The following is a 15282-nucleotide window of genomic DNA, read 5'->3' on the forward strand; positions in this document are numbered from 1 at the left end:
TCTTTAAAGTGTCAGTAGAACTATAAATGATTAATCACTAAAGTTTTTGGGATTGTAGAAAACACAGCGCCATCTATGGTGTATAAACGAAACTACAATTATTAGTCACAGGACACCTGGGAGTAAGTGGACTACTGCAGAATCCTATTCTATATATATCTGGTATTGAAAAATTTTTGATCTTTAACGTTGTTGTCAAATTGTAAAAGAGGTGTTACAAATAATTTTCAAATAAATCAGAAGGATAAATATGTTTATTTTATTTAATATAAGTAAATATTACATGTATAAATCAGATAAAATTATTTTATATATCTACAATATACTGTATCTCACCGATACTGTTGAAATATTATTATTTCATAAATAAGTAGCTCTCATTTACTTTAAAGTTCCTGTGTTAAAACATTTTAACCATTTAACTTTTATAGAAACATTCTTATTTCTAACTTGTATAATGTTGTATCAATAAAATATTATCTAATGTTAATAATCAGTCATGAAAACTTTTGTCTGCGCTTACAATGTGACATCATCGCAAATTATGCCTATATTAAATTCTGCGTGTTGGTTATGCGCGTTCGTCTGTGTTACTTTTCATGACTAGGGAAATATAATAATAACAAAAACATCTTCCATTATTTAAACTTAGTTAGGCCGTAAATAATTTAAAAACGCTTTAAAATGCCTGTAAGAAAAGCCATACATGCAGGGAGCTGGTATTCCGACTCGGGTAAGATATACAAAACATTGATCAGCTGGTTAAGACTTATTATAACCTTTAAATACATTATTTCAAAGGCAATGACCCTGCCATCAATAAAGGAAATAATCATTGACTTAGTTGATTTTTTCTTACAGGTCCAGAATTGTCCAGACAATTGGAATATTGGCTCAGCCAAGCTGATCTCACACATGGACCTGCAAGAGCAATTATCGCACCGTAATTATTACCAATTTCCATTTTTTTCTATTGTTACAATAGTCCCTCTTTTTCTTTGTTGTGTAAACATTCATATTGATTTATGTATTGGAATTGTGTACTTAATTATTTATAACGTAAACGATCTAGTTAACTATTCTATATTTTTGGATCTATTCACATGTTTTATTTTCTCAATATATTTACAAATAAATAATACATTACATGCAGTCATATAAATATATATACAAATCTTATACATACACAGGCGCAAACGCTCATTATCTCTGTTTGTGTTTTCCATTAAATTATATTAATTTAATTATTTGTCCACAGACATGCTGGATATCAATACTGTGGGGCTTGTGGTGGTCATGCCTACAGACAGATAAGTCCAGTGGTTGTTCAAAAAATTTTTATTTTGGGACCTTCACACCATGTCCGTTTAACAGGTTGTGCCTTGAGTGGTGTCAAAAAATATAAAACACCATTATATGATCTTATCATAGATACTGCTGGTGAGACATCTTAATATATCTACAGATATGTGCATGTGATGTTTTTGTGTGATTCTAGTTAACAAAGAATTAGAGCTGACTGGTCAATTTGAATGGATGGATGTTGAAACTGATGAAAATGAACACAGCATTGAAATGCATCTGCCATACATAGCAAAAGTTATGGAGAAGTGAGTATTTTATTATGTTAAAAAAGTACACTTTAGATATTTATAGAAAAAGAAAATCATTGATTAATTTAACTACAGGACTAAACTAGTCATGTCAACTATCACTGTCATTTGTCACTGCTGTCAAAAATAGATTAAACCAGTTAAACAAAATGGTCCACCATGATTTCCATAGTCTAAAATGTTTTCTTTTTACTCATTTGGAAAGACTTTTTGAGACTCTTCACTATACATATTAATACTGGTTTTACATGTATTTAACATTATGTTAACTGTATTTATGTAAGATTATAAAAAAAATATATTTATTTATAAATTTAAGAAAATACATAGAAAAACTAAAGTTTACTAAGGTTTATAAAATAAATATTTTAGTTTTAAAAACCAGTTCACAATTATTCCTATTCTTGTGGGCTCTTTAACACCAGACAGAGAAGCATACTATGGAAGAATTTTATCAACATATTTAGCAGATCCGAAAAACCTCTTCATCATCTCATCTGATTTTTGTCATTGGGGTCAAAGATTTAGGTACACCTATTATGATAGATCCTATGGGAACATTCATCAGTCCATTGAACGATTGGACCGACTGGTAAGTAATACCCGCATTATTTTTTCATTTTTTCTATTCAGGGTCGAAATTTTTAAGGGGATGAATATCATAGAAAATTTAGATCCCGCTGAATTTACAAATTACCTGAAAAAATATGGCAATACTATATGTGGAAGACATCCTATTGGAATTCTACTACAAGTAAGTACAATTACAAAATAAGTCGTTATTTAAGTGATATATTAAGTGTTTTTATAATCCTTATTGACAGAATCGTCGTTCCTTATTTTTATTTATATTATTTATATTAAAAAAAAAAGAATTTGAATAAAATGCAAATGTTTAATATTTTTCTAGGCAATACAAGAACTTCTCAGGAATGATAGCAGTCAAAACGTTAGTTTAAAATTTTTAAGATACGCGCAATCAAGTCAATGTCGTAACATGAATGACTCCTCCGTCAGTTACGCAGCTGCAGCACTTGTGATTGAATAGTCCATAAGGGGCCTTACATTGAATTTTATATTTATACTTTATTTTATTTTAATGAACAATTTTATTATTTCTATACAAATACTGATGGGCATAATTAAGTTGGATATTTTATTTTGATTGTTTTTTTTTAAGTGACGAATGATGTGCAACAAATTACACAATCACGGTCTGTGTAGTTTTATACATAGATAACTTTTTATTTTTTATTTTAGGGGCGATATTATTTTATAAGAATGCAAAACTTACTACTTAAAATATTTTTGCCTACAATGTCCATTAATATAGGTTTTAATTAGCCTTTCCACAATTTGGTAGAATAAATTGTAAGATTTCTTTCGATTTCCTTTAATTTGGAACAACGTTTATTTAATTCAATAATGGGTGTCTTACACAGGCTAACGAAAAATAATCTTCTAATCTAACAGCGTTTTTACCAATAATTATGTTACATGTTGTAGTTAGATTCGGCACTATGATGCATACCATTACTTTTTGGGTAAATTTTTCTTGAGAAATTTGTTAAATGTGGTAATTGTTAATTTTAAATTCGGCATATCAAACATCATGAGAAGTGAGCGTAAATTCGCACAAATATTTTCATCGTTGGTCGGTGTTTCAATGTATGAATTGTTTATACATAAAAATTATTTGATTTATATATTATCATTAAGTAGTTCACTATACCTGTAAACAAATCAATCGCATTTATAATATTTATTATGTACTGTAAATATTAAATGTGGGTGGGTTTATACAATACCACTTTGTTAAATACTTTATACATACGCATTACTTTATACCTAAACATTTTTTAACTTACCACACCAAAGTTCATTTTCTTATAGCTAGCTAAACTATGAAAGCAAAATTGTGGGACACTAGCTTTACTTATTAGGTTGTATTAGTTCTAAATCGCTAATATAAGAATAATTGATATTTTTACATTTGTATGTTGGCTAATTATTTTCGTGTGTGAATAAAATGAAGTCGTATGATTGCCAACGAAATGTGTCAACGTTCTTAATACTTATTAGGTGTCATTGATTTACTTATTTAGTTAAAATTTAATTTTAGTATAGTTAAAGACGTAAAAGTTTTATACAGCGTTAAGTCTGAAACAAAGAAATCTCGACATACATTATTTGTTTTTTTTTACGGAAATGTATGTATACTCAAGCAAGACTGTTAGGCAGTTTGATATGTATGTCTTGATGAAGATTAGTTTTGTTTTTAGAATAACTCGAATATTGTTTTTAGGTTTATTATGAGTTAGAATAAGAAAACAAGAACATATCTTTATCAAGACACCATAATACTTAATTATTAATTTTTTGTTATATCTGAATTTCCTTAGTCTGACTTATATCATAATGTATGTTGTTGAATCTTTCTTATTATTATTAAATTTACACTGCATAATTTGCATAATCATGAATGTCTTTAATTACAATAATAAAATCAAAATATATTTGTTACATACATATTGTTCCAAATTATCATATACGTTTAATATTTAGTTTACAAAATTCAACCAAATTGTCCTACTTAGGCCTACTTTATGTAAGCCTTAAGACTGTAAAATTTTTACAATATAAAAGTACATATGCCTTTTAAGGAATCAATCTATTCATGTAAATACTGTGAATGCAAATTTTATATCAATTCTTGTAACACAGACGGAAATACAAAAATATTTTAAATTTAGAATTTTATTTCATTCATTATCCTCTAAATATTAACAATTAAAAAGTGTTGTGTAAACGTTATAATAGTTCCGGACTATTTCTGTCTGATTTCTTGGTATTTATTAAGAATAAATAAATGCGAAGTAAATCTATGTTTTTACTAAAAAGTAATAAAAAATTGTTTTAATTTACTTGCCGTACCTTTTATCCAATTTTTTAAATTAAAAATAATGTTAATTAAAGAACATATTAACAGTAATTAAAATAATATGATATAATAAGAAGTAATAAATGTATTTGTATGTAAACATATAAATCAAATTGACGTATGTTTATAAGTAGGCTGGTGCCATCTAACGCCGGAAGGACGAATTAAGAATTTAACGATGTCTGCATAATACAAGATCATTTTGTTTATACTTAAATTTTGAAAAACCTCAGTAAAATAACTTAAAATGGCATAGACGGTTACAAAAATTTGTAAAAATTTTATATAATAAGCAACAATATCTGTGTTTAAGATTAAATGTGTTCATTAAAGGAAAAAATGGGCGTTGACAGACTTGTAACAGAGATAGAGATTAAATTATTAAATTAAATGGTTTTTTTCTCTTGTAAACAGTGACTAGTTATTATTAAACATTAAATTAATACTAATATTAATTAAATGAAATTAGCAATCTAAAGAATTACAATTTTATTATGATTTAATTTTTTTTACTGAAAATCAAATTACAATTGAAATTTAACAAATGAATCGTTCTCGGATACATTCGGATAAAATTAGAAGAATATTTGAAAAAGATTATTATTGGTGTAGTGGATAATCGTAAGAAGAAGCGTCAAATATTGAGGCAGCAGCGACCTACATTCAAACAGTACAGCCAGTGTCAATGTAGGTGAAATGAAGTTGGCATAAACAAGAGAAATCGCCTGTTTTTATATTTCCCATGTTCCCCGTGAAATTATAAGTTAAGTGTTGTGGATTTAATTGGGAAAGTGTTCATATGTAAAAATATGTTATGAAAGATGTAGTTAGAATGTAAATAGGTGCGGAAACAAATGTTTGGTGTTTATGTGGCAAAGATAATTGTTTTTCATTTGTACGATATGAACATGGCTCCGTCTACTGCTCATCTTTTTTTCTAATGCATTTATATGCTTGTTAATGTTTTGGAAAATTCTACGAATTCTCAAAGCAGAATGATTATAAGACGCCCAGGTAAAGTTACTGATGCTTTCTACTAATATTACTGTTAACCTCACTAGAATAATATTAATTATATATGTCAACTCTGTGTTTACAAAACTTATTGTGAACATCTATCATTTAACAGATATTATGTCTTTCTTATACAATTTCAAACAATCCCAATCTGAGTTTCAAAACTGAATGTATTTTAACATTTATTCTATGCTTGCCCTAATTTAAGAGATATGACATTTTCACGTATCGCCTTCTCTTCTCTTCACTCTCTGAAAATTATTTAGAACAGAAATAAACTTTATTTTTAGAATGTGGATCTTAAATAAGTTTCCAAATTGCACATGTCTATGGTAAATGTCATATTTTATTAGTGTAAATTTCAGAATATCTTAAATAAATTAAAAACAAATAGCAATTTATTCTGTAAATATCAAAATAGTAAAAGTAGAGAAATATATTTCGCATTAATAGAAAAATTATAAACAAATTCAGTTCCACTGTTTTATGTATGTTGTTTTCTTGATATAATAAATTATTATAAATAAATGGGATTGAATAAGATTTTGGTGAACCTAGCCCTTGGCATTCTTCAACACTTATTTAATTCTATGTGTATTATATGAAATAAAATGTCATCAATCTGATGAATATATTGATTGACAAATAGATCCTTCAGGGGAGTTTAGAAATACTTTCAAGTGGAAATGATTTTGTTTGGTCTAATTCTAATAAACATTCAGGTTTTACCTTAATAAGCAAAGTGAGAAAAGAGAGACGGTACAGTCAATATTCTATGACACGTTTTGTTCTGGTGAAATATATTTTATTTATATTTTGGTGAAATTTTATATAATTATGTATGTCCAGAGCTCACTTTTTGTAAAACTTGTACCAGTTGGTCAAAATTCCAAAACAGAAGTTCAAAATACTCCAGTAGGGGCTACCCTACCGACTGATTCTTGGCTCATTTTTCTCCAAAACCAACTCCAAAATAAGTTTATTATAATTATTTTAGGGCAAGATGTACGTAATCTAAAAATGTATTACATTCATTGTATTGCAAATCTCCTTGTATTGTAACAAATAACAATGAATGAAATGAAATGAAATAAATGAAATGTTGAATAACCTGTGATAAATACTGACCATTTAGACAAGCTATCATTTTTTCATATTACAGGCTGTGTCTGCGAGTCAGGCTTGAGTCTGGGCGCACTATGAACCTATTTGGCTGTGTATTTTCGTGTGCACTGCAGCACAGTTGGTGGAGTGTTGGCAACGGTAACGAGCATTGTATGTCCGAGGAGTTCGTACACAGGATGGGAGTAAATGCATCGACGACTCCGGGCACCGAATCCGGAACGGGTCCCAACGGTATGGGGGTGGATTCCTGTACGCAGCCATTTAGAGATACCATAACGGTCGTAAGGTAAGTAAATACAGCTTCTACAATCAATCTATTAGTTAGCTTGTAGAAACTAAAATTGTCTTATGTTTTATAAATATTGTCTGCTTATCCGTACACGTTTATCAGATTAAATGAATTGTTCATAACTGTGTGATTACTCATTCGATTTTAACTAGTAAAATAGCATTGAATAGAGAATAAAAATAGCTTTAAAATGAATTTAGTCAATTAACTAAATTAAAGAAACATTTACAGAGAAAGGAAAAAGAAAGTGACCGGATTCGCGACGCTGAAAAAGAAGTTCATTCGAAGGCGGCGGTCTTCCAAGGCCTGCGATCACGGACGGATCCTACGAGATCTGGTGTCTGATTGGAGTCCACTGGAAGTCGCCGCATTACTGGAAGAGTACGAGGCGCTGGCTGCCCTCAAGGATCTCTGTGTTCAAGCGGAACTGGCGAGACCACCAGCTGCAACGTTCAAACAAGACCTTTCGGCTTTGTACGATTTCAAATATTGTACGGACGCCGATTTGGTTTACCGCGGGGCATGTTTTCCCATTCACCGGGCCTTGTTGTCGGCGCGTTGTCCGTATTTTAGAGACTTGCTGACCGGCTGTCCGGGCTACGGCGCTCGTATTTGTTTAGAGTTAAGAACCGCTACGGTAGATGTACAATTGTTTTCCGCTTTGTTAAGATATTTATATACTGGTGATATTTGTCCTCATAATACCAACATTGATATGAACCTTCTGAGACGGCTCAGAGAGGAATTTGGCACTCCTAACGCTTTAGAATCGGACTTGCGTTATCTACTTGAGACTGGTGACTACGCGGACGCCTCCTTAGTTTTTACGTCGGACGGTTCTGATTGCCAAAGACCGGATTCGGGTAGTTCGGAGTACGGTTTCAGGCCCAAATTAGAGTTAGCATGTCATAAAGCAATATTATCGGCAAGATCTCCCTTCTTCAGGAATCTCCTTCAACGTAGATCACGAACTGGGGAAGAACACACCGAAAGAGCGTTACACATACCTACCAGAATTGTTCTTGATGAGACTGTTATTCCCAAAAGGTAAATATATATTTTAATTACATTTTAATATTCTTTTCTCATGATCAGTCAGTAAGACATAGATTTGGATTTAAGTTTGTGAACCCTAATCCAGCTCTTGCCACATCAAACAGAGTTATGTTAATTCATCTTGATATAAATTCTGACCTAAGAAGAAGGCTTTAGCTAGCATTACTAGAGAAACTGTCTTTTTAAAATATTAAAGAACGTTTGTTTAAAAAAAATGAGTAAGCTGGCCCACACGATCTTGGTTGTTATTTAAGACCGTTAATTACTTTATGTGAATTATTGAAAAGAGGGCATACTAGGTGACTGGACAGTGATATCACAGACACTTTTAGATATTTCTTTCACATGTCTAATTCTAAACAATCCCATTTAAGTAAACTCAAACCCCAATTACTCATCAAATGGGTCATAATGTTTTAATTAGATTACTGGATTTTCTCAAATCACAAGTGTTCAATGCGACTTACTTAGGAATTTTGTTTATCTGATTTTCAATTAAATTAAACAAAATTTATTTGTAGATATGCAAGAGTACTTCTTCACGCTATATATTTAGACCAAGTAGACTTAACACTGATCTCAAGAGGAGGCTGTGGCGGAGGTCTGGGCGAGGCCCAAGCTCTGGCCCATACTGGACGGGCTAGACCGTCGCCTCTCGAAGAGGCCATGGAATTATATCAGATCGGGCGTTTTCTAGAACTCGATATTCTGTCTCAAGGCTGTGAAGATTTAATATTAGAATGGCTGTCCCTAGAAACTCTACCCAATGTATTACAATGGGCCCGTCAACCCCACGGATCCGCTTGGGTACATAGACAGGTGAGAATTTTTAAATGCTCGATTATAAAACGATGAATATAAAATTTAAAATTTTAGGCACTTCATTTTCTTCGAGAGGAATTTCAACCGGTCGCCCAGTCACCTGTATTACATCAACTAGATAAGATTCATTTAATAGAAGTCTTAAAAAGTCCTTTTCTACAGGCTAGTGAACTAGAAATTTTACACGCTGTGTTAAAATGGGGAGAAAATGAATTAGTTCGTCAAATGGAGGATAGAGGTAAGGTTTTTTTAATTACTATCAGTTTTATATTTGTTAGTAACACATGATATTTTGAATATGGTACTTATAATTTTTATTTTTTTGGCGATTCAGTTTTATATTACACAAATAAAAAATAACTAAAAATAACCTGTGGCCTAATCAACACAGCTATGAATAATTAATAGATTCCTTATAATATTAATTATAATATTAATGAATTTATAAATTTATCATAAACTTATATACTTTCAACAACATTCTAATTGAATAATATTGATGTGTGACTACAAAGAAAATTATTCAAATGCATTCATTTAATAATTCTCATCACTAATTAATTGCGCGACAAATGGCACTGGAACTATTATAAAATATTTTCTCTCGCATGTATTTTCGTAATATGCGGGGTGGCCCACGACGTTTTGTTTATATACAATGTATCGAAAACGGTTAGCAGAATAAAAATGTTTTTTTTCTTGAAACCCGTTTTCGACGTCGTTACATCAACTCATAATTGTTTCTTCCTAAGTTTGTGTTCATTAAAATGTATTTTTTTTTTTTTCATTTTCCTAGAACCAAATATCGTTAGTCACACTGCCCATTCAGTAGCTAGAAAGGGTGTAAAGAAGCGTGACCTAAGCGACGTCGAACTGAGAGAAATATTGTCTGATCTGTTACCACTCGTGAGGATGGACCATGTGTTACCTCCAAACAGTGATATTCTAAATCAAGCCATACGCCGAGGTCTCGTGAGTACGCCTCCTAGTCACATGATCGGGGGTGACAGGGAGAATATGCGAGTGAACGCTTGGATTCGTGGTGGGAAAAATAACGGACTATTTATTCAACCGAGATTGTTCATGCCATATTATGATGAGGTGAAGGTTCTAGTGGAGGATCAGTTAGTACAAGAGGTAGAATTGATGAGAATGAGACGAGCCCGATACATGCAGGATATACCAGACACTTTATATATGGTTGAGGACAAGCCGAGGCCACACGGACCTGCGGGCGTGGACGTATTGGCTTCTGTTTTGCCAGTACCTGATCCTGCTGTTATGAACGCAATGTTAAAAAGGGAACAAAAACTTAGGCAATCACCTAGCTGTCAACGTGCTCTTAATATGCCTTTATCTTCGAGGCACGAAATTAATCGACAAATTAGATTGAGAGTAGTACGAGAATTTAATTTGCCAGATCCTGTAGCGGATATGTTAGAGAACTGCTATTGTGTGCCAGATCAAATAGAGAGCGAAATTAATGTTGCCACAGAACCAGTTAACGTGTCTCCTAATAAAGTTCTAAATACGTCAAGTCGCACTTGTGTAGGTCGGAACATGACTTTCCCTAGACTTGGTACTGATTCAACATTACATAATCAGAGGCAAGAGCTACCAGCTGTGGTACCTGAAGGAGATTTCCGATTTAACAATGAACCAGAGAGTAGTTCATGTAGTGATGGTCATTTGTCTGATATAATGCCGGATGTAGCTATGGCTACGGCGACTTTAGGTCAGATACAATTACAGGAACAGCAGGAGATGGAACTGGATCTAGGTGATGGCACGACACATATACATAATCCGATGGTTGGTACTCAACAGTTGAACAATTCTTTACATCATCCGTTGGCGTTCAGGCGCTATCAACCCTCAACTTATCCGCATCTTCGATCTGATTCGCAAACTTACCATCCTCCTATGCCTAGGTTCTTATAGTTCTAAGTTTCTTTTTCTTTCATCTGCTTTAGTGTTTTGTATACAGGGTGTTTTTTAAGTTGAGATGATAATTTTAATTGGAGATGGCTAGTATTAAAAATAATAAATATATTGAATGGGCCAACGAACTAAGGGTGGCCAAAAGGTCGATTTGATTTTTTTTAGTGACTAAAATTGGAAATTAAAACAACTATGATATTGAAAATTGCTTTAGTACTATATAAAATATAATTATAATACGCAATAACATTTTTATTCTTCGTTATTGTCATTTTTGTTTTGATGCTAGTTTTCTCTACAGCTCAACTTATGATATACCCTGTATAATATGTTTTTATTAATTCTCTATTTATTAATATGCATTCTACGTACTTAGACCAAAGTTAGTAAATACGTATTTTTTGTTTTAAAGTTGCAAAATGTTTGAAAGTTAAGTTTTTTAAATATTATTCTATCAGTAATTAAATATCTGATGCTTATCTACATTTTTAATCTAGGCTACCTCAAATAATTGATCTAACTTTGGATGTTAATTATATATATACTGAGATTACAGCAAATTTAAATATGACTATGCACACAACAGCAATTTGTTATACCTTACTTTCTATTTGAATGTTATTTTTTAAAAAATATATAAATTTTTATCCTTGTTATTTTAATGTTTTTATTTTTTCATAAAATGATAAAATAACTGGATTTCGCAGTTGTGTGATTTTACTCAGGATATTATTACAACGACTGATTTCTTTAATGAAAGCACGTATATATGTTTATTAATAAAATAGAGTGTGTATTGTACATCTGTGATTTTCTGTGAACAGAACATGCTAGTTTTTATTTATTTATTGAAAGATAATGGATTCAGTAAAATAAAAAAATTGAAAAAATGCCATTGGTTGTGCTTAACAATACAAATTAAACAAACAAAAAAAATAAGTTGATGTACCTGTGCGTGTTTTTAGATGTTGCTGTTTTATGTATGTATGCATGTATGTATGCAAGTGTGTATGCATACATACACATATTATATATACTTATATAAATCTTGTAAATTAGTTTCACTAAGTAGACAGTGTCCGTTTCGTTTTAACATTTAAAATTACTGAGGGTCGTGTTGTTTTCAGTAATAGTTTACTACTCAGAAACTCCTTTATAAGATTGGTATACGTACAGATATATTATAGACTGAAGTGTGACATGTGTGTACTCGTATATGGAAAGTGCAATGTGTACTTAATACCTCTTTATTGTTTTTTATTTTTCAACACTTTATTTTGAATCAAAATTCAGAGACACTAATTTTTGTTATTTTCTGTTAGGCATAATCTACAAGTTACCTACATAAACGTAGTTATACATTTGCGTACGTTTCAGTATAAAAATGTGTTCTCAATTATTTTTTTCTTTTAACATTGTTATACATATATAAAAAATACAAATAAATGTTAGTTAACTCTAAAATATACTTATTATTCAAATTTACCACATCTCATACAAAAATGTATCGTTTTTTTTTGTTAGTTTGTCAGTCCAGTCGTTTTATTATAATTACAGATTATGTAAACAATAGTTAACTGGAGTTAATCATCTTCTACTCATCGATTTGTATAAATATGTAATAAAATTTTTTATTAAACCGAATTCGATTATTTAGGATAAGGATGGAATTGTAACTAGAACCTTAAAGAATATATTAAGAGGTTTTTTGAATGCTTACAACATTGAGGGGGTTTATAGTCCGACTCTTAGTTGTGATTCAGGAATAGCTTGGATATAAGGCACCTTATTGTTCGTATTATTCGTAAAAGGAACATTGAAATGTGTAATGAAGTAGAAAAATGTAAGTTCACACACTTTACTTTAAAATTGACTTGTATACTATTTATTTATTATATTTACTTTTGATGCGAATTTAAATTAAATTTGACGAGACTTTATGATGTGTTTAATAAACTGCCAATACTTGAGAGGTAATTTCCATTTTTATTATGGTTAAATGCTTATTATTTACGATGGTGAATTGTATAAGAATTTTCTCTAATTGAATTAGATGATTGTTCGAGAGTTGCCGTCGCTATACTTTGTACATACAATTGTGAGTGGACATTTGTATAGAAATATACAAGATTGTAGAAAATCATAACTGCCGCATTTCATGGAAATTTGTTTAAACACCCTTTTGGTATTGAATGTTTTTATTATCTTGAATAACTTGTTTTATAGATAATTATGCATTTCGAAAAGTTAAAATGAACGAACCATTTAGGAATATCATTAAACATATTTTATGAATAATAGATATTTCTGTGGGATGCTGTACAATATAATTAGAGTATGTTTTATTTAATTAATTGTTTTGTATGTATTTCTAACAATGGATTCAATACGTAGCGTATAAAATACACATTTTTGCATTTTCAAGTATTTCACTGTGAATGAATATAAAAAGCGTAAAATGTTAATTTATAGTTAATGTACAATATTTCACATGTTTACTGGTTCAGTGTAAAAATTTGTTGTAATTTCCAATAGCGCGTGCTATCTGGTTATGTATGTAAAAGGCCTTTTACTTTAGTTGATAAATTGTCTGTGATTCATGTTTTATTTTGAAGATGATTGGTTGATGTTTACAAATCACCATTTTGTGATATGTATTGTAATCTATGTTAATGTAATCTCAATTCTTGTAACATACCATAGATATTAGAACTGGAATTATAGGCTTCTATTAAAAATAAAGAAAAGATTTTTCCAAAATTACGTTTTGCGAATCAAGGTGTCCTTACAAACATGTAAATGTATGTTACTGATAACTTTATATTTATTTTTTATTTTATTTCATTTCATTTATTTCTTCAGGTAAATTATGTATATTTTTATTGTTAATAGTATTTGAAAGACATGTAGCTTATTTAATTTATTTCGAATTGTACATATATTATGAATAAAAAACTTATACCATCGTAACATTTTTAATTCTATATAATTATAAACTTTAATGTAAGAATTTTCAGACAACATTCGGAAATGCCATCGACGAAAGGAGACCAAAATTGACTAATGTCTTCCACTAGGATGAACCACTAGAACTGCAGACATTTAAGATTTGTATCATCATCCTTATACTCGTAATCTGTATCTTAGAACAAAAAATGACAATTATAGAGATACATGGTGTCAAAGTGAATATTCTCTCTCCCGGTTTTCCATATTTATTCTTGATTAAACGTATAAGAAATGTCATTTTGAAGCGATTTCCTATCAGATATTTATTTTTCACAAACTGTGAAACTAAGTTGTCTGTTTCCTACGAATGTAATGTTGAAAAGTTAAATTTGTCATTTTTAATAACAAAAAATAATTTAATGGGAGTATTTCCAGACAACATTCGAAAATGCCATCGACGAAAACGACTAAAATTGACTAATGTCTTCCACTAGGATGAACCACTAGAACTGCAGACATTTAAGATCTGTATCATCATCCTTGTACTCGTAATCTGTATCTTAGTACAAAAAATGACAATAATAGAGATACATGGTGTCAAAGTGAATATTCCCTCTCCCGGTTTTCCATATTTGTTCTTGATTAAACGTATAAGAAATGTCAGTTTGAAGCGATTTCCTATCAAATATTTATTTTTTCACAAACTGTGAAACTAAAATGTCTGTTTTCTACGAATGTAATGTTGAAAAGTTAAATTTGTCATTTTTAATAACAAAAAATAATTTAATGGGAGTATTTCCAGACAACATTCGAAAATGCCATCGACGAAAACGACTAAAATTGACTAATGTCTTCCACTAGGATGAACCACTAGAACTGCAGACATTTAAGATCTGTATCATCATCCTTGTACTCGTAATCTGTATCTTAGTACAAAAAATGACAATAATAGAGATACATGGTGTCAAAGTGAATATTCCCTCTCCCGGTTTTCCATATTTGTTCTTGATTAAACGTATAAGAAATGTCAGTTTGAAGCGATTTCCTATCAAATATTTATTTTTTCACAAACTGTGAAACTAAAATGTCTGTTTTCTACGAATGTAATGTTGAAAAGTTAAATTTGTCATTTTTAATAACAAAAAATAATTTAATGGGAGTATTTCCAGACTACATTCGAAAATGCCATCGACGATAAGCGACCAAAATTGACTAATGTCTTCCACTAGGATGAACCACTAGAACTGGAGACATTTAAGATCTGTATCATCATTCTTGTAATCGTAATCTGTATCTTAGAACAACAAATGACAATTATAGAGATACATGGTGTCAAAGTGAATATTCTCTCTCCCGGGTTTCCATATTTATTCTTGATTAAACGTATAAGAAATGTCATTTTGAAGCGATTTCCTATCAGATATTTATTTTTCACAATCTGTGAAACTAAAATGTCTGTTTCCTACGAATGTAATGTTGAAAAGTTAAATTTGTCATTTTTAATAACAAAAAATAATTTAATGCGAGTA

General features: G+C 30.5%; 2 protein-coding genes across 2 annotated transcripts; both read left to right on the forward strand.

Annotated features, from left to right (window-relative positions):
* Window positions 1-585: 585 nt before the first annotated feature.
* Window positions 586-4361, forward strand: LOC109594459 (protein MEMO1). Its single transcript, XM_020009715.2, has 7 exons — window positions 586-733; window positions 862-943; window positions 1259-1440; window positions 1499-1610; window positions 1986-2205; window positions 2263-2367; window positions 2524-4361. Exons 1-7 carry the CDS (start codon window positions 685-687, stop codon window positions 2659-2661), a joined length of 888 nt encoding a protein of 295 aa, XP_019865274.1. The 5' UTR covers window positions 586-684; the 3' UTR covers window positions 2662-4361.
* Window positions 4362-5256: 895 nt separating this feature from the next.
* Window positions 5257-13774, forward strand: LOC109602946 (BTB/POZ domain-containing protein 7). The gene is made up of 6 exons (XM_020019426.2): window positions 5257-5568; window positions 6734-6982; window positions 7217-8032; window positions 8563-8860; window positions 8918-9101; window positions 9660-13774. Exons 2-6 carry the CDS (start codon window positions 6771-6773, stop codon window positions 10802-10804), a joined length of 2655 nt encoding a protein of 884 aa, XP_019874985.1. The 5' UTR covers window positions 5257-5568; window positions 6734-6770; the 3' UTR covers window positions 10805-13774.
* The last annotated feature ends 1508 nt before the right edge of the window (window positions 13775-15282 follow it).

The sequence above is a fragment of the Aethina tumida genome, chromosome 1, assembly GCF_024364675.1.
Source record: "Aethina tumida isolate Nest 87 chromosome 1, icAetTumi1.1, whole genome shotgun sequence".
NCBI classification, from domain to species: Eukaryota; Metazoa; Arthropoda; class Insecta; order Coleoptera; family Nitidulidae; genus Aethina; species Aethina tumida.

Bases quoted from the DNA above. Each gene is read 5' to 3' on its own strand.
- LOC109602946 (XM_020019426.2), top strand. From the start codon at position 6,771: ATGAACCTATTTGGCTGTGTATTTTCGTGTGCACTGCAGCACAGTTGG. The intron at 8,033-8,562 runs GTAAATATATAT...ATTTATTTGTAG, and splicing joins GAGACTGTTATTCCCAAAAG to ATATGCAAGAGTACTTCTTC. The intron at 9,102-9,659 runs GTAAGGTTTTTT...TCATTTTCCTAG, and splicing joins TCGTCAAATGGAGGATAGAG to AACCAAATATCGTTAGTCAC.
- LOC109594459 (XM_020009715.2), top strand. From the start codon at position 685: ATGCCTGTAAGAAAAGCCATACATGCAGGGAGCTGGTATTCCGACTCG. The intron at 734-861 runs GTAAGATATACA...TTTTTCTTACAG, and splicing joins GAGCTGGTATTCCGACTCGG to GTCCAGAATTGTCCAGACAA. The intron at 1,441-1,498 runs GTGAGACATCTT...GTGTGATTCTAG, and splicing joins TCTTATCATAGATACTGCTG to TTAACAAAGAATTAGAGCTG.